The following is a 19,949-nucleotide window of genomic DNA, read 5'->3' on the forward strand; positions in this document are numbered from 1 at the left end:
AGAGAAAATAATTTCATGCCCCGATTACACAACTGAGACACACAACATATTTTTGACGTTGTGTTGTTCAGTTTAAATAAACTGATTGTTTTCCTGAGAAATGTAAAAGCAGCCAGATACACAGAACAAAGATCTGCACTGCCTAGTAGCAACTGCAGCTTCTTTTATCAGTAAAACAATGCAGATGAATAAAACAAGAAGTGTTAATAAAGACATCAAATGTAGGGCATTTATCTCTTTTGTGCCCTGTGGGTAAAACACTGGCCTAGAATTCTGTTTTATTACAAAGAGGACAGTTATCACATAGTAAAATAGTCCCAGAGCTTGGCCTTGTCGCTCGATAAGGATGCACAGAACTTGAAACAAAGCCATTTGAATATAAAATGTGTTTCCTTTCCTCCCTGTTGGAAAAAGAAGCAATTATCTCAGTTTCCAGGACAACAACTGGGCTTGCTATTTAGAGGGGGAGCCAGTATGAGGCAAAGTTACGCAAATCTCCCAACCGAACTTCTTGAAAGTCACAAACCACGGGATATAGGTTTATATGAAAAATAAATAAAACACAAAACGTGCATGTCACTTCCGAGGGAGGCTGAAAAGAAAGCATCTAAATTCACCTTGTGCAGTTTCTCTAAGGAAACAAGTCTATTTCATGTCAACCTTATGACTGACCATTGACATCACAACAACATAGAACTACTAGAGGAATTATTTAAAAGGTTTTGCACAACTCAGTAATTTCTTATGCATATGTGGATATAGAGAAATAGGGCTAATGATATAGATATAGATTGATTCATCTAAGACATTTCGAAAGAAGCATTAGGACACCAGTATCGAGGGAAAAGCTTGATTCTGGTGTTTTGTTCGGTCAGCAAAGTCCATGTCTCCACTTTCTAGAACACTAATTCCCAACCAGAGGTAGACTAGCACCAGGAAGTACTTCTGCAGTGAAATCCCTAAAAGGTCCTATGGGTGCATTCACACCAGGATAGTCTGCTACACTTGGTCCAATTGAGAACACGGTTCATTTTCGGGAAGAGGGGGGGGTGGCAACATTCCTCCAAACCAAGACTGCGTTTACGCTGCACTACTCAAATAAATATGACTTTGTAAATAACGCATCCCACTCTCCACCAGAGGCAGCACTGCACCAAGAATTACTAAACGAGATGATGAGACACACAACAAAGAAGAAAACTCGTTCATCTATTGTTTATTCCAGAACAACTTCGGTTTCTAGTACATAACAGCTAAATATGGAGCTGCATCAGATCTGAGTGGGTTTGGGTGGATCACATTTGTATCAAAACTTTTCCCAAATTCTTCCACATTTATTTCACAAATCCACTTTTTTGATTCTAATCAAAATTTGGTTTTGCTTTCACAATACCCCAGAACAGGCAGTCTTTCTGAGCATACACACTAGAATTTGAATAAAAAGGCTGGTAAGTAGCGCAATGAAGAAGAAGAAGAAGAAAAAAGAGAAAACAATCCAAACTTAGGTCAACATGTTTCATGTTTTTTTGGGGGCTTTTATTGTATGCTTTTCAATTAAATAAATACATGAATTAATTTTATTTTGAAAAATGTATCAGGAAATAAAGTCTTACCAACATTGCAGTGTCATTAGTATCCTGTTTGCTCTGTAAAGGTTTGTCAATGTTATTTTCTGTTTACTGGCCTCATGAGACTGTGGGCGGTCGATGCTGTAAAGTACTGAGTCAATGCTATCTCCAAATGTCAAATTCCTAGGTCTGTCATGCACTCTGTCAGTTTTGACTGATCAGCTGACCACTATGAGCAGATTGAGCCATTTGTAAGGATTTGTAATAGCACATGTGCTCTTGCTTGAAAAATAGAGCTTTCCCAGCATTTTTTAACCAAGCTGCATTAGTTAAGCAAAGCAGTTGATCCAAAAACAACACAAAACATAACTCTTTTTACAGTAAATTATGACTAATAAATGCAGAGAAATTTAGCCAAGTGTTTTGAATGTCCATCAAGTTATCAAAAAAATAATGACTAAAATTTATTTATGTAAACACCCCTGTAATATTGGAAAGTTTGTTTTTATGAATTCATTGTTTTATTCTCAGGCTCCGTTTTTTTAATGTAATATTTGGGTTGTATAATTTTCTTCTGTTTCTTTGTTTATCATTAATAGTTCATTGTGATCATTTTAGCAGTGTTTTTAACTTAATTTCTCCCTAACTTAGAAGTTTTTTGTCCAGTGGGAGACTGTGAAGTTATTGGAGAATCTTTTTCAACCAGAGGAAACAATAGTTTTAAAATAAAAGAATGAAACTGTAAAAATAAAGTAATGATTAGAATTGTGCAATATTTCAAATTTGGTACACGTTATAATTCACAATCACCCCTCTGTCACATCCTGAGGAATTTGATCAATAAGAAGACGTTTCCCCAAATACAGGTGAAGCTCAAAATATTAGAATACTGTGCAAAACCTAACTTCTTTCAATAATTCAACTTAAAAGGGGAAACTAATATATTAGACTCATTACATGCAAAGTGTGATTTCAACAGTATTTTTCTTATAATTTTGATGATTATTGCTTACAGGTTTTAAAAACCCAAAAATCTTAGAAATTTTTAATCTTACATGAATTCAATAAAAAAGGACTTGAATACAGAAATGTTAACCATCTGATAAGTATAGTCACGTATATGAACTAAGTACTTGATTTAAGCCCTTTTTGCATGAATTACTGCCTTCATGTACCGTGTCATGGATGTTATCAGCCTGTGGCTCTGTGGGGTGTAATGGAAGACCAGGATGCTTCAATAACAGCCTTCAACTCTTCTGCATTGCACCGTCTCATGTGTCTCATCTTTCTCTTGGCAATGCCTCATAGATTTTCTAAGGGGTTCATGTAAGGAATGTTTGCTGGACAATCAAGCACTGTAATTCCTTGGTCATTGAACCAGGTTCTGGTTCTTTTGACAGTGTGGGCAGGTGCCAAGTCCTGCTGGAAAACAAAGTCAGCATCTCCAAAATGCCTTTCTGCTGAAGGGGACCAACACCGGCAGATGACATGGCTCCCAAAATCAACAAAGACTGTGGAAACTTCACGCTGCACTTTAAGTGTCTTGGATTGTTGCCTCTTCATTCTTCCTCCAGATTCAGAAAAGATCACTGTGGACCACTGCTCAACAGACCAGTTCATTTTTTCTTTAGCCAGGTAAGACGCTTCTGACATGTTTTGTTCAGCAGCATAGTGACAAGAGGAATACGACATTTGAAGCTCATGTCCAGGACCCGTCTGTGTGTGGTGGCTCTGGAAGCACTAACTCCAGCCTCAGTCCACTCCTTGTGAAGCTTGCCCACATTTTTGAAGGACCTTTTCCTGACGATTCTCTCCAGGCTGCGGTCATCCCTGCTGGTTGTGCACCTTTCTCTTCCACACTTTTCCCTTCCACTCAACTTCTTAACTGACGTTTTGATACAGCACTTTGGGAGCATCCAACTTCTTTTGCAAATACCTTTTAAGGCTTTCCCTTCTTGTAAAGCAATGTGTCCGTATCCAGGTCCTCGGGACCCCCTGTCCTGCATATTTTAGATGTAACCCTACTTTAACACCTGAGTTAAATGACTACCTCGTTAACAGGCTGCAAAGAACTTGGTGAGGAAGTTCATTAATTTGAATCAGGTGTGTTGGAGTACAAACATGTCTAAGACATGCAGGGCAGGGGGTCCCGAGGACCTGGATTGAGAGACACTGTTGTAGAGTGTCAACGATGGTTTTCTGCACAACTGTCAGGTAAGCAACCTTCCCCATGATCTTGAATCTTACTGAAATAGACTGAAAGACCTTTAAATGCTCAGGAGTCCTTTGCAGGTAATTTGGATTAATTAGCTGATTGTGGCACTTAAGAGGCTACAACATTGAACCTTTTCACACTATTCTAGTTTTTTGAGATTATGACTTTTTGGGTTTTCATAAGCTGTAAGCCATAATCAAAATTCTAACAAATAAATGCTTAAAATGTCTCACTTTGCATATGAGTCTACATAATACATTGGTTTATCTTTTTAAGTTGAATTACAGCAATAAATTAAATGCGAAATGATCAAATTGTTTTTATTTTTACCTGAATGCGTTCTGAAAATTGAGAGTGAACAGCTCTGCCTCTTTCTTAAAGAATAACAGCCTATTTATGATTATAATGGGATAAAAGGGAATCTAGAAGTATTCAAGATGAAGAATTAAATAACTGAAAATGATGTCAAGTCCACTTGATCATAACATCAGTGAGACTAGATTAAGGAGTGAAAACAATAATTTCAAATAGTGCAAAAGAATGCAGTAAATGCTACCTTTCCTTATTGCTTTAATATGAATGAAGGAAGACTGAAACAGCAGGGCTGACAGCTATGATGATGACTGTTCCAGTAAGCTGAACAAGCAATAAACAGTGCTATACTGACCCAAAGTGCTCATCGAACAACTCATCAGACTGACAGGATCTGGTGTTACAGATTCAGGTGTGTAAGACATGCAAATCAGCTTCACGTATTTATAAAAGGATAATTAAATTTTGTGGTATTTCTACTGTAACTAAACAAACTTACTGCTATATTCAGAATAATTTAACAGGACTTGCAGATGCATGTCTTGGACTTGGGGTGAATAAAGGGGTGGAGCTATCAACTGATCAACCCCTGGTAGTGGATTGGTTCCGATGGTGGGGGAAAATGCTGGTCAGGCCTGGCAGTCCTAAACATCTTGTAAGGGCCTGCTGGGAATGTCTGGCAGTGGCCTCTGTCGGAAAGAAACTCCCAAATAAGGCAGAACTTCAACCACATCCTGAGGGAAGCAGGGACCATTGAGTTTCAATAGTCTACGCTTGGTGCCTCCATTGTCAAGGTGGCTGTTAAGTAGTTGTTGTCTGTCATGGCAGTAAACCACAAACCTGATGACGGACACCTATGATGATAACCACTAGTGAGGGATGCCGTCAGACTGAAGGAGTACTATCAGGCTTTTTTGGCCCGTAATGTTCATGAGGCCACTTTACTGGCAGGCGCAGCAGAACGCAGCTTTGGTGGTCACCGAGGCAAAAACTCAGATGTGGGTGGAGTTTGGTAAGTAGTGACTTGTAGGCATCTTTGAGGAGATTCTGGTCCATCACCTGGCGACTCAGGAGGGGAAAGCATGTGTTGTCAATACTGTGGACATTAAGGATAGGGTGCTGCTGGCTTTGACTCTGAACATTTCAGAAAGAGATCCACATGGTGTTCCTCAAGGCTCTGCATGCTGTGGACTATCTTGGTTAACATGCCTCTGCAGCATCACATAGACATTGGGGACAGTTTCCCTGGACTAGTAGACAAGGGTGGTAGTCCCCTTCTTCAAGAAGGGGGGCTGGAGGGTGTGTTCCAACGATCACACTCCTCAGCTTATCTAGTAAGCTCAATTCAGGAGATGTGCAGAGGAGGGTTAGTTGGATAGCTGAACCTCTGATTTGGGAGGAGCAGCACATATTTTGTGTTTCTGTTTGTGCAACAGAGAATGAGCTCTACACTTTAAGCAGGGTCCTGCAGGGTGCATGGGAGCTCGCCCAACCAGTCTACATGTGCTTTGTGGTCTTGGAGAAAGCTTTTGACCATGTCCCTCGGTAGTCTGGTGGGGAGAGCTTCTGGAGTATGGGGAACCAGAGCTTTTGATAAAGATCATTCAGTACCTGTACAGCCAGGGCCAGACATTGATCTGCACTAACCGGAGTAGGTCTGATCCATTTAGGGTGAGGGTTAGTCTTCCCCAAGACTGCCCTTTGCCAACAATTCTGTTCATAACATTTACAGACAGAATTTCTAAGTGCAGCCAGGGCATTAAGGGGGTCTGGTTTGGTGGGCTCAGAGTTAGGCCTCTGCTTTTTTGCGATGATGTGGTCCTGTTTGCTTAATCTGGCCACAATCTTCAACTCTCACTGGTGCAGTTCACAGACAAGTTAAAAGTGGCTTGGATGAGAATCAAAACTTTAAAAGTCCAAGGATGGGCATTTGGTTAGGATGTCTCCTGGACGCTTCCCTGGTGAGGTGTTCCAGGCAGGTCCCACCAGGAAGAGGCCCCAGTTTTCCCTGTTTTATCTGCTGCCCCCATGACCCAACCTTTCAGGGTGGATGGATATACAACATGTATTAGGTTTATAATATCTAAAGAGAGGCAGGAATGTGTTTCCTGCAATGATGTGTTTTTTTTTTTTTCTTTTTTCAAAGACAAGCAGTTGCACTAGTTCACTAGAAACATGAAAAATGTTGCACCTGTACGTAATCTGATCTTGTCTATATATACCATGTAAGCCCTCTACACCTCCAATACCCCCTACTTGGCTATTCTATTGTAACAACTGTTCTTGTCAAGAAGAAAATTTAAGAAAAAATATTTTCATATATGATCTTAGGCAAGTCACCTGCTGCAACCTCCGGGGAGCCTCACTGAACATCTTTTCTTCCTCACTGGAAGGAAGAAAAGATGTTCAGCACACGATGAATCAAGCCAGACCTCTGAATCTGTGCAGGGACCGGAAGGTTTTCAACAATGACAAGTGCATTAAATATTCATTATTGTGAGCTGCGGAAGAGGACATTTGGGATATTAAAACTTGAGACGACGCCATTGCAGTGTGGCAGCACTCATTACAGGGGCAGGGTTTTGTCCACTCGTGAGTTTTGACATTGTGGCCAATATCTTTTATGTGTCAGCACGGTCCCTCTGGCAAACACCGGACAGAAGAAGCAGAGAAAGAAAAACGTGTTGAAAAGAGGGATTGGACAAGTAAATTACTGCAACCCCAGGGGAGCCTGGCAGCCTCACAACAGTACAGACAAAGTAATAAGCAGTGATTTTCAGTCTCAGTCCCTTTACTGTAACTCAGCTGCAATTTGTGTATGTGTGTGTGTGCTTGTTTCATTGGGTTTGTGTGAATTTTGGAAGACTGTCAGTGTAGTTTGACTATTGTATATGTATACTTAAAACTATATTTGTATGTCTGCATAAGTTTATGTCATGTTTATAAAATATATGCATCTTTGAAAAACAGCATTTACCTGGAATGTTCTATAATGAATATTTATCAGCTTTGTATGAGTGAGTGTATCTGATTGTTATTCCTGGGCCTTCTTTTCCAGGGGGATGCTTAGATGCAAAATTAAAGTGATTTCTTTGTCAGCACTTTGCAAAAACTCATGTGTGTGTGTGTATGTGTGATGTAATGCTCTTTATGAGGCTTAAGCAAACACTGTAAGCTGAGAAAAGATGGCCTCATTAAAATACAGATATAGAAGTTGATAATATGATAAACTTTAAACAAAACTTTGCAACTTTGTGAGAAAATGAGGTTTCAGTTTTGATTTATTCAAAGTGGTGCATGGCAAACAGCAGTGTTTAGTTGGATTTATACCCACGTTGCATCTGCATAAGGTCGGTTACGGCATCACCGCCATAGGCTCTGCAAAGGTCCACAGAGCCTTCACACGCACCTCTTCCAGACCTGACATGCACCCCTGCTTGCAAAACGTGGAAGTACTACCTTGTGACTGATCGGTTTGTGTTTAAGTGTGTCCATATTTCTGGAGCTTCTCGCTGAATTTATGCAGTAACTGCAGAAGAGAAACTTTGCTCGAGTGCGAGACCAAATTACACCAGTGTCAGCTATGCTGGCCCTTCCGTACGTAGATGCGGCAAGAGTATAATTTCAGCTTTACTGTGTTGGAAGATGTACTATATTTTCTGGACTATGAGTTGCACTTTTTTTTCATAGGTTGGATGGTCCTGCAACTCTGTCAGGTGCAACTTATCTATATAAATATAAAATTTAACATGTTTTAAATGTTAATTCATACTGACTGACATGAACCAAAGACAAGAGGTAAACATTACTGTCGTTGCGAGAGGGTACTCTAGGCTTGTGATAACCACAGTATTTGCTTCTCTTGTACCACTGAAAAAATTAAATAAAACATTAACTTAAAGACAACTGAGAAAGACTGAACACAAACAAAATTCCCCAAGAAGAAAATCCTATTCTACAGATTACAAACTGCAGGCAGTAAAATATGCAGCCGAAAACAATGTGTCTTTGTGTGCAATGAGCAATTGACCTGGTTATTTCATATTTAATGTGAAACTTCGTCGGTGGCAGGGTGGGATTGTGTCTTACATCCATCCATCCATCCTGTGTCTTACAGTGTCTTTAAATGCCAAGTGTGATGTATACATTTTCTTTCTTAGCATCTAAACCAACTTTTCATTACGTGTATTAAGGAGACTAGTTTTCCCTCACAGTTTAAAAAACTCCTGGAGGAAACCCTGGTGTTATGTTAACATACCGCATATTCATCTTGTTGTTCTTTGTGCTATTGTGTAGCTGTATACCTCGCTTTTCCAAATAAAATGTGTGTTATTGGTCTTGGATTTTGTGAAATATTTTTTTCTAAATAAATACGACTTATAGTCCAGTGCGACTTATAAATGGTTTTTGTTTTGTTTTTCCCCGACCCCTCTTCATGACACATTTTATGACTGATGTTACTTATACAGCAATTATTGTCTGGAAAATGCGGTACTTGTAACAAAGAACCATCGGGTTTAGTCTTTGTGATAAGCTTTGTCCAAATGTCCACATGTAAAATATCTGCAGAGTGGAACACAAGTAGTCTCTTCTTTGAGTAATTTATCTTCCAAAATGTCATAACATGAGCAACTGCTGTCTGGATGAAACATTCTGAAAAGCTTACATAAATACTTTTGGGTAGGGGTTTTTTTTTTATTCTTGCAGCTGTTTGGAGAACACTGACTGCAACTGCATTTCTTTTCAACTGTCAGGTTTTTGGCCCACAGGTGTCAGCAGGCAGTGATGAGCCCAATACTGATTAGTATGCAACAATGAAACAAAAACATGCTACACTGAAAACCATAGGTCAATGTTCACACTCACACTCTTGCCTGCCTTGATTGGTCCTGCTGGTAAGTGTGTACAGGCTCAGGGCTGCCCACCTATCAAACTGTCAAGTGCATTAGCCTCTGATGCAGACTAACTGCATGACTCCACACATCTGCAGACATTTCCTGCAGGAATTTCCTGGGTTAATTGAAAAGCTGGCCAAATTAAAAAAACAAAATTAGTTAGTTAAACATTTGGGCACACTATCCATTAAAATAAAATGGCAAAAGTGTGTCCAAACCTTTGACTGGTAGTGTATATCAGCCATCTGTAGGAAGAACATACTGACAGATGCCTGCTCTGGAGATTCATTCTGGGTCTGTTTGTTATAGATTTCACAATAATGTGTTCTGTCAATTTCATGTTCTCAAAGACACAAACATCACAACTATGACATCACATAAGCCTGTGAGGGTTTAGTAACTGGGCTTATGAGTGGAGAAAGGCCTTTACTTGGATGAGTGACACAAATGAGAAAATGTATATCAAAAAAATCTTTCCAAGCTGTGTTTTGTTTTTCCAATTATTTTTTACAACAGAAAAACAAAACAAACAAAAAAAAAAAAAAACTAAACAATGGATGACAAACTGAAATGCACACTTACTCTCCTGCCCCAACTCCTACAGCAGAGCAGTACTCACCCACTTCGTGACTCATTAACAGCATATGAGACAGCCCCAATCAGACATATTACAAGTTTTCCCAACTTCACTTTGATATATTTATTATTCATTTTTGCCAATAACATAAAACCATACTACAGTCTTCCTATCAGATGAAGTCGTGTCTAATAATTTTGATCAACAACAAATCATTTGCATAGGTTTTACATTTTGTTGCAAGACCTATACAGCCCAAATAATGTTTTAAATGCAACAGGGTTTTAGCAAATATACCTACAGTACATCTGAAATTTACCAACAAAGTGTTAATTGTGTTAAAGGTGTTGTGTCTGCGCATTTGTTAACCAAACTCAGTCATCTTTCGATTAATTTTACACTGTGGTATAATAATGTCATGCAGCTCTTGCACTGGAGGACAATTTTACTGTATCAATTTTCTATTTCTATTGATGTATACAGACAATCTAAACATCTTCTCTCCATATAGTGTTGGCTTTCAAAAGTTACTGAGGGTATGCTTTCAATATAGTTTATAGTTTGACATTAATTATAATGCAGAGAAGAGTAACATTTTGATTGCCAGTAGTAGAAAAGACCAAAATTTAATATTTCCTGACTTCTCTCTTTCCAGTACTATCCCGAAAGCTTGTACGGTGGTTAAACACTTCCGGCATCTGTCCGATGATCTGTCTGAAGATATGGACCTTTATAGACAATGCAGCTTATGTATGCACTAGTCAATATGTTTAGCCGTAAATGCGGTATGTGCACTATTCCAGTGAAGATTGGACTATTTAAAGCATACTGCACTCCAATGTACACTGCCCATTTGTGGAGGAGCTACAGAGAAAGAAACATGCAGAAAATCGTACGGGTAGGTTAAAGAACTCTAGGAATAGTGGAACTGTGTCTTTGACTGATCCTGCATTAAGTTCAGTTCGGTTTTACTCATAGTTGTGGATTTATTGGCATTTTAGCCTTCATGTAAACTTGTGACACTGTGTATTTTATCTTATTTTATATTTCTTTTTTTCTTTTTTATTTACTATGGACCCATGTGTCTTTGATAAAGTCAACTAAGTATTGCTAATGCAACACAGCAAAAGTTTTCTTTAAAAAGTTCAAGCCACCACACACAAATAGAGAATGGTGATTACTTAAAGGTGACACAAAAAAGAACTGAATAAACCTAGTATATAATTATTCATGCAAAGAATAGAGTTTGCTATTTTCAAATGAACCTCAGCCTTTCCATCATGTATGAGATGACTGCACTCCAGGTAGTTTTAGTAAAATGAATGAACAGTGACTTTTTGAAATGAAAGAAAAGTGGATGACAAGGAAAACAGACAAGAGAAGTGATGATAGGAAGATAAACAGGCTGTGACAAACAAAATTTAATTGAATAAAAACTGTGTGAATAAGTCAGCAGACCAGAGCACACACTGATTTTATTCTTAGAACACAACTAAATATATCACAATCAAGTGCAAAACCACTTCCAACGTCACACACATTTTCTCTGAAACTGTCTACTGTCAGCAAAGTTAATCTAGGCCATTTCCGTTGTACACTCCTGCTATTGGCCAGTGAAGAAAACACACACCTTTCTCACATACAAAAACACAATTTACTGAGTTCTTAGGTGGTAGGAAAGTGTACCGAGGCATTTTACAGAATTGAGGTCATCCTCAGCCATGTTTTGCTGAGCTTCATCAATCTCAAAGAGTTGTTACCAACAAGCTGAGAGCAGAGGGAAGGTTTGAGATGAAAGGATGTGAAGAAGGCTAAAAACACTGGCAACAGAGAAGGAAAGAAGTTAGGGGATTAAGATTAGAATGGGAGAAGGTGTGATGTAGAAGCAAAAGCACAAGATAAAAGGAGATTGGAAAGACATAATAAAGAATATATTTATAAGTAGATCAAAAGCAAGAAAGTATGGAAATTGAGAGAAAAATAAGGCGCTTAAGAGGAGGGAGGGAAAGAATATTACAAAGTAAAACTGATAAAGGAGAAGATGAAGAAGGGATTATAGAACTGAGAAATGCATCAAAATTGAAAAAAAAAAATTAAGGTAGAGAAGGAGAATGAGAAGGAAGATGGAAGAGAGGAGAGATACCAAGGTGGGAAGAAAATAAGCTGCTTATTAAAGGAGCCGGGCTGAAGACGCAGAAAAAGCAGCAGCAGCCTTTTTTTTTTTTTTTTTAGGGGATCCTCCTGAGAAATCTGCGGATAATATGTTGCAGAGGAAAACATTTTGCTTACCACCCCTTAAAAACAGGCTTAACAAGGGGAAACCAAAAGGCAGCGAGAGATAAAACATTGCTGCTGACGGCAGCCGATTTGGTTGAGGCGCTGGACAGAACTGGGTTGGCGTCTTTATCAGCTTATTTAACGTTACGTGGCATTTGGTGGCGGCTTTGATTCACATAAACTTTAAATGCTGTTTGGGTGTTTCAGCATTCGATCTGCAGCAGCAGGAGTGAAACCACAGCATTTAACTCAAACGACACAGACTGTGCTATCATTTTATACCATATGCACAACATGAAAGAAATCAAGGCAATAAAATTATCTGTCTTCAGGATTAAGAATAACTAGCAAATATTTTGCTACCTGGAAAGCAAGAATAAAGCAAAGCTCTATAAGGTGGTCAGTGTTTTGAATGTTTGTTAAATGATGTCTTTAAATTCAGGTTAAGAAGTCAATACAGCAAATTCTTCTAAAAATTCAATGTTCTTCACTCTGAATGGCTTCATGTGAGAATGCAAAAGAGTAAACTCATCAAGCCCAAAGATTAAAAAAAGTAATTGTCACAGGTAAAATTTCAGCAGTTTTAGTTAAACCATACATATGGTTAACAAGTTTTTATACTCATTGTCTCATCAATTATGCAACTGTGTAAAGGCCCATTTATGCTCGACGCAGAAGACGGATATGCAGACGGATGCCAGACAGTTTCGTCAGTCTTCTGCATTTGTTATGCGAGTAATTTGGTCCGTTTTCAGGAAGCTTAGCTATCCGTCACTTGACGCAGAAGACGGAGCAATACCACAGGAACAGGAATTTGTGGGGGCAGTGCTCAGCAGAACGGCTGATATGCAACCAGCTAAAGCAACAAACCAGAGAAGAAGAGGAGGATCAGGAAAGGAACAACAAAACTAAAGAAGAATGAAGAAGATGACAGCTGTAGAAATTGTGTGAGCTTTTGAAGAAAGGCTATGCGAGTGTTGGAAATAACTTAATAGCGAAACATTACTGTTGATTTTTGCTTTGTTTTCAGGTTTCTGTGGTCTGCCTTTATCAGGGGTGTCCGGTCCTCGAGATCTACCATCCTGCAACTTTTAAATGCAACCCTTCTCCAACACACCTGAAGCAAATGCCTGGCTCGTTACCAGGCCTCTGCAGAGCTGAATGGCATGCAGATGACATCTGATTCAAGTGTGTTGAATGAGGCTTGCATCTAAAAGTTGCAGGATGGTAGATCTCGAGAACTGAACTTGGGCACCCCTGACCTATATACTTCCCTTTTACAACCCCCCATTTTGTTTGCACTTGTGCCACCTTCAGACAAAGATGAATAGAAACAGCTAACATCTTTTGCAAAACTGTGCTCCATTACCTTCTTGTGGGTTTTCATAATCAAAACTTAACCTGTAGCTGTTAAATATATCTGCAAATGATTTTCCTTAACAAAAATTAAACTGCTTAATCAACATCCTCTAAGAGTGGCGATTCCATATTTTTGGCAGGAGATGCAGTAGCTATGCAAGGTTGTCCTTTGACTCTGTAGTATTTTGAACTGAACACTAATATCTCCTTTAATTTTAGCATGTCATGTCACCACCTCAATAGCAAGTTAACATCTGCTAAACAAACTCTTAAGTTAAAAGGTTTCTTTAAACCACTACTTTAAACTGAACAGCAAATCATGAAAGTTTTCTATATAAAGAACTTACAGCAAATTTAACTAACACAATATTGAATCCTTTCTGCTTCTGGCTTAAGGCTCCATGCTATACTGACCACTCTATCTACTGAGACACAGTATGCAATCTTCATAGTAGCATTTTTTTTTTTCATTGCACCTACACTGCCAAACACTGTGCTCCTGTGCTTGTAGCAGTTCAAGATTTATAAGATATTCAGATTATCTCCATAGTCCTTTCTTAAAAGTGTATAATGAATAAAAAGGGGTTACCATGCTTCAAAAGGATGTAGGTGTTCTATCGTTTCTTTTCTCGTTTGTGTCTGCTTCCCAGAATGAGGAAAGCTAACAGTGTGGCTTCAAAAATAGCTGCACACATGAGCAAGGCTTCTTATCACCAGGTTATCATAAAGCCACACTTTTACCATCCCACTGGAACAGACCAGAGAGCAACAGAGGGAGACAGGGAGAAAGAAAAAAAAAAGAGGGGGAGGGAAAGAGAATGTCAAACTGTCTGGCCTTTTCTTGGCAATCCCACCACGCTGTCTGTCCAAGAAATTAATCTTCTGTCATCTTTAGATAGGAATCTCACACTTATCGCTTTCCACCCACACCTCCCTCCCCCTTGTCATTCATTTTCTCATTCAAGCTCCTTCTCTATTCTTTCCATTTCTCTACTTACCTTTTTACCCACATTTTCTGATTTTAACTGTGCCACACTTTTAGGGTATTTACAGTTTCTTTCTGTGACTCTCTTGCTTTCTGAAAACAGGATGCTCTTTCTTTTCTGGCCATTATACCCTGCCTGGCCACTTATCTTCTATCTGTGACTCTCTGTAACACATACTCTCAATGCACTGACACACACCCACACAGACAGCTCTCACACACAGCCATCAAACTTCCCATTCCTCTGTAAACTGTCATATTGTTACCAGCAGGACTGTGATGGTATTTTAGGTCTCTGCCTCTGGTGGCTTTGGATGTGACACTGTAGAACTGAACATCTTATCTACCAAAAGTAGATGACAATTTCTTGACATTCCCTTTGAAACAGGGGTTGCAGTAGATACCAGAGCATATTGCAATCTGAACATTTTTATTTATAAAGAAACAAATGACAGCTTGTTTCTTGAACATTTGAATTAACGAATGCTAAACTAAAAAGACCAAATGACAAAAAATGCCAAGGCCAAATGAATGTTTTTTTTTTTTTTAAATTTGATATGCAGAACTCACTCGCTCCTGCCTGAAATGAAGGCAATGAATTAACACAGAGAGTAAAACTGAGCTAACAGATTGAGAACGTGGAAGGGAGGGGTGGATGGAAGAAAAAAAAAGAAGAGGTGCTCACATGTTTCTCCCCTTCAATCCTCTTGTCAGCCTGTTGAACAGCCTCCAGGTACCTAAAATGTAACTCCATCAGTCGATCAACCTGGAGACAGAATGAAACAGAGGCAGACGGGGGGTGAGGTGAGGGATGTAGCAGACAAGAAAGCAAAGAGAAAATAAGAGAAACAGGGAAGGAACAGAGAGGGTACAAAGCAGAGACTGAAAAATATGACAGGGAAAATAGGAAAAAATACTACCTATAATAAATACATAACACAATAATAATTTTATATTAGTAACTAAATGCATTCTGCAGGTCAGTGAGCCATTAAATGCTTTTAGTTCTTTTGGGTACAGTTTTTTGGACTTGCTCTTAAAAAAAACAAAAAAAAAACAAAAAAAAAACAAAAGGGTTCATGAAAAGTACCAGGCTTATAGACTACTGCCCAATTATAATTCTTGTTTTTATTATTCTTATACTTCTGATTCTTAATAACTAATGAATAATTAATGATTTCTTTAGATGTCTAAAAGCTGACCACTTTAATATTTAAATGAAAAGACAAAAAAAATGGAAAAATAAAATCAATATGAAATTCTTGTTACTTAATAAAAGCAACAACCGAAGATAAAATTAAGGAAGAAACAACCTGAATGTATCACCAACCAGCCTTAAAAGTGGGTAAATAATCTGTACCTGATGAAAAACATCTATGAAGACCAAAAAGAAACACATACGGTAAATGTGAATGAAAAAAAATTTTTTTTTTTAAAGAAAATGGTGTCGTCATGTAGGGCATATGGCCTCTTGTCAATGGCTGAAAGTAGGACTGGGCGATATGGCCTAAAAATAAAATCTCAGTTTTTTTATAACCAAATCTGATTTCTGATTTTATTTGATTTTTTTTTTTATCTTTTACAAAACATAAATAAACTTATTAAAAACATGTATTTGTTTATATAGATGAATGCCAGCAAAAATAAAGCATATAATGTCAAAGCTTTTCCACCATATAAACGACTTCATATCATACATAGAAATACGCGACACAACTGCGTCCGTGATCTCTTTCCATCTGAATCATTATCATACAGGATCCACTGCAGAAATAATTCCCCTGATGAAGGTTGTGTCCTAACTAGGCATGAGTGAAGGGTCACTTCACTTAAAAACTGTGAGACAAACACTGTTCTGGTGTGGAGGGAAGGATAAGTCTGCTGCTAACTAACTATGGAAAAAAATCCAGATTTTCATAAATATAAATCTCCAGAAATGGAAAATTTAATTTATCGATTTTATCGATTAATTGCCCAGCCCTAGCTGAAATATAAATAATCAAATTAATTTCAGGGACTATAAAATGTTCTGTAACAAAAACCTACTGGTGATGAACAAACACTGAAAAACTTCATAGGTATGATAAATGAATCTGCACAGTGGATGCAAACAAAATGGGAAGCAGAGAGAGTTAAAACAAAAACAGCAAAAATGACATGTTGGAAACAAACCTTCTCACAGTCGTTCTCTGTGAACTTGTTAAGCAGTCTGGTTCTCTGCTGGGACTTCAGATTTCTCAGCATGGAAGCGATGATGGAGCAGACGTGTTCTGAGGAAAAATACAAGGAAACCTCATTTATAACACCAAGACAACATTTTAAACCTCTCGCCAAGAAGAATGTCAGGAAGATTACTAAACATGGTGAATAAATCTCCTTTGACTTTAGGGAGCTTGTTGTATTTTACAGTAGGATGACTGTCAGCCAGTAGGTGCGGGAACTATAATTAACCTTTGATGCACAGTTCTTCTGACTCAAAAAAAGAAAGATCCCTAAGAACCCTCATTCACTCTCAATCACAACCCTCTGAAAAAACAAACTGATTAGCACTTGATCATTTACATTTACAGCAGGAAGCTAACTCAACGTGGATTTGTTTACTCAAAGTGTATGAAGCAGCAAGAGGAGAAAATGTAAATGAAATTCTGAAATCAATTTTTATTTCAGGCGATGCTGGAACATGTGTTATGGTTTTGGCTGTGGCCGAATTACATTTCAAGCAGCGATAGAATTTTGCCTCTAGCAGCTCTGGGATCATTTAGCTAGCAGGAGGTCTACAGACATGTTAATTGACTGAATTAGCAACAGAAACTGGTTAGTCCTTGTAAACCCAATTCCAGCTACATAAGATGTATCACATTCAAATATCCTCTTCGTCAGATGCTTAAAGAGGAGCTTAAAATCTTATTAGGATATTTCTCTATATGACACTGAATGAAAAATGCACAGTACATACAGCAGAACAGAATATGTCATTGTAAAATCTCTACATATACAGAGCACAGGCAAAAAAAAAAAAATGTAATTGGACTTTATCAACAAGAGGTCAATATTCTCTCAACAAGGCTTTGCAGTTGCTAAGCAACAAGAGTGCAGGAATCAATCCCATTTCAGCTTTTTAAAAGGGGTCGTGTTTGCTGTCAGCTCCCTTTGTGCAATCACCTGTGACCCACAGAATCTTTGCCTACAAGACATGAAGGCTGAGAAACTACAGCCTGTACCACGTGCTGATGCAAGTTCTTTCACAAACCACAAATGCTTCTCGCGAGTGGTAATATGAGCAAAGAAAGGCCTGAAAATGTATTGTAAAAATATTCAAAAACTACAGTCAGGCTGTGTTAGAAGTAATGCAGAAGACTATAAAGATTAAATAAACTGCCAAATGTTGATCAATGATGAATTCAAGGGGAAAAAGTCTAGGACTTAGTGAGAGATGGTAATCTTAAATGTTTTATGAAGCCACTTTTGATCATGTCTCTTAGTCCCTGAAAAGATGACTTTATTAATTTAATACGCTAAAAAATATCTCTAAGTAGATATTCATAAATTTAAATAGAAGCAGCAAAAACTCAAAAACAAAATTTTAACTACTTATCAAGAGTTCCCTTCGATAAACTACATTTTCTTGATGGAAGCGTGAATATGCTTTTTTCACATCTTACTCACAAATTATGGCATAACAGGCAACTTAATCCACAATGTGTTCTATTTCGAAACACGAGACTCCATGCTGTTTTAATTCAGCCCTTGTTTCTATTTAAATCTATTTGGAAGTTAACAAAATGACAAAAAATGCTTATGTTAAATCATTGAGAATAAAAACTGACTTTTACTTCTTCTATTATTTTTTAGGAAGTGAGCACTAAAACATTAACAGAGTAAAACATTAAAGTTGGGGATTGTTCTCAGGCCATCTGGTAAATTTAAAGACATATTTGGTTTGAACTTGCATGTGCCAACAGTTGAACTGGTGTCCAATACTAAGATGAGGCTATTTTAACTGAGGACACTTTCACTCTAACCATCTTTAAACATCAAACAACATCAAACTATTAAAGATTAATTAAGCATGCCTAAAAATTCCTCAGATTTGGGCATGTTTTTGTCATGGATCAGAGGAAAATGTAAATAATCCCAAATGAACCTTCCACTTATAAACTAAGTGGTAAGATGGTTATTGCCTGTAACCACAATTATGCTCTAGCTGCACATCAGGCTGGTTCAGTCCAAGAATCCCTTTTCTTAATGCAGACAACCTTATTTCCTGTACACAATGACAAGGCGGCTAACTGCCATTTCCAAAAGGACACCACTTTATCAACTTGATCCAACTGGTAATTGATGTCACCACCTCCACACCCTGCCCAGGAGGCTATTGATCGCTAGCTGTGGCCCTCTCTCAAAAGAGTTTAAAACTAAACAGAAACGGGGTGGATGCATGCTTGCATTGTAGGTGACAGAGAAAGGGCATGGCTAAACAAAAAGCATCCTCATTTAGACAGGTGTGTGATCCTTGTTTCATCTACAGGTTTTGCTTCACATTGGAAAACTGGACATAAAATAAGGTCAAAATTAAATTGACTTCACAAGCAAGATAAGTTTTTTTCAGCAGTGCTGTAACAAGTAGGCGGAGTCACTCGGTGTCCGCCTCTAAGTGTTAACAAAGGGTTTACTAAAAATAAAAGCTTAACATTTATAAATATTTACTCAATTTAATCATTTTGTGGTTAACATCTGAGCTACATAACCCCCTTATGATAACGTGAACATGAGTTTTGGTATAGGTGACGTCTTATTTCACTGTGGTATAACTTCATGTGGACTTGTTGTGTTTCCAAAGCGTCATGTTTAAAAACAATATGCCCTTTCTAAAAAGTCCCTTGGCATTATAACCATTTATGTTAGCACAACAAATTGCTCAGATAATAAATGACCATTTGCTGAACATTGCTCTGCAGAGTTGAACATGTGCCACAAAAATCAAAACTGTTTTAATCCAAATATATAGTTGAAGACAGATATGCAGATGGAACTCTGAACTGCCCAGTAGTGGACAATTTGACTTAACCGTGGGAAAGTTAAACATGCATGGAAGTATGAGGGCGGTGGCGTATGACAACGTTTGAAACAGATCTAAGGGAGCATAAATAGGCCTGAATATTAGAAGTGTGTGCACTTGGAAGAGGTTCAGTGTTCAGTGTGATTTCTGTGCATAATCATTTATTTGCTGAACTTCGGCTTTAACGTCTTTACCTTCATACTTAGTCAAATTTATCCATACGTCTGTTTTCATGCTCAAACTGACCAACTTGATGAAATCACAAATAATGAGACTTTGCCCTCATATAAAGCAATACAACAAACACTTTTTATGAACAAAGTCTGTATTAAAACTTCAAAGAATAATATTTTAATTTGTATAATACCTTAAATATCCAAATGCTAGCATTCACTTTTCCTTAATAGATCCTTCACTATATGGCTTATTTTTTACCCCTTGGGAATACAAAGTACTAAGTTAACATGCAAATAACCCAGAGAGGCATGGACTGATTTAATAATCAACAGCTGAAGTAAGTGCTGTGTAATTCTGAACAACATATGAGCAGATAGGTGGTGCTGATTGGGCCTGGACTCATGACGCCCTGGAGAGAGCAATCAGCCTCTAAACACCACAGGCTTGTCTGTTAGGAGTTACAGTCTGTGTTCGCTGTCTGAAGAAGCAAGGCTGAAACGTGAACTGTAGCAGTTTCAACTGCTT

At 38.1% G+C, this 19,949-nt stretch overlaps 1 protein-coding gene across 1 annotated transcript in view; it reads right to left on the reverse strand.

Annotated features, from left to right (window-relative positions):
- Window positions 1–19,949, reverse strand: part of ctnnbl1 (catenin, beta like 1) — a 61,474-nt gene that overhangs the window by 13,724 nt on the left and 27,801 nt on the right. The window contains exons 12-13 of the mRNA XM_042003613.1: window positions 16,361–16,458; window positions 14,874–14,954 (exon numbers count right to left, since the gene is read on the reverse strand). Of these exons, the coding sequence (XP_041859547.1) occupies window positions 14,874–14,954; window positions 16,361–16,458 (179 nt within the window). The remainder of the gene's footprint in view (window positions 1–14,873; window positions 14,955–16,360; window positions 16,459–19,949) is intronic.

The sequence above is a fragment of the Melanotaenia boesemani genome, chromosome 13, assembly GCF_017639745.1.
Source record: "Melanotaenia boesemani isolate fMelBoe1 chromosome 13, fMelBoe1.pri, whole genome shotgun sequence".
In the NCBI taxonomy this organism is placed as follows: Eukaryota; Metazoa; Chordata; class Actinopteri; order Atheriniformes; family Melanotaeniidae; genus Melanotaenia; species Melanotaenia boesemani.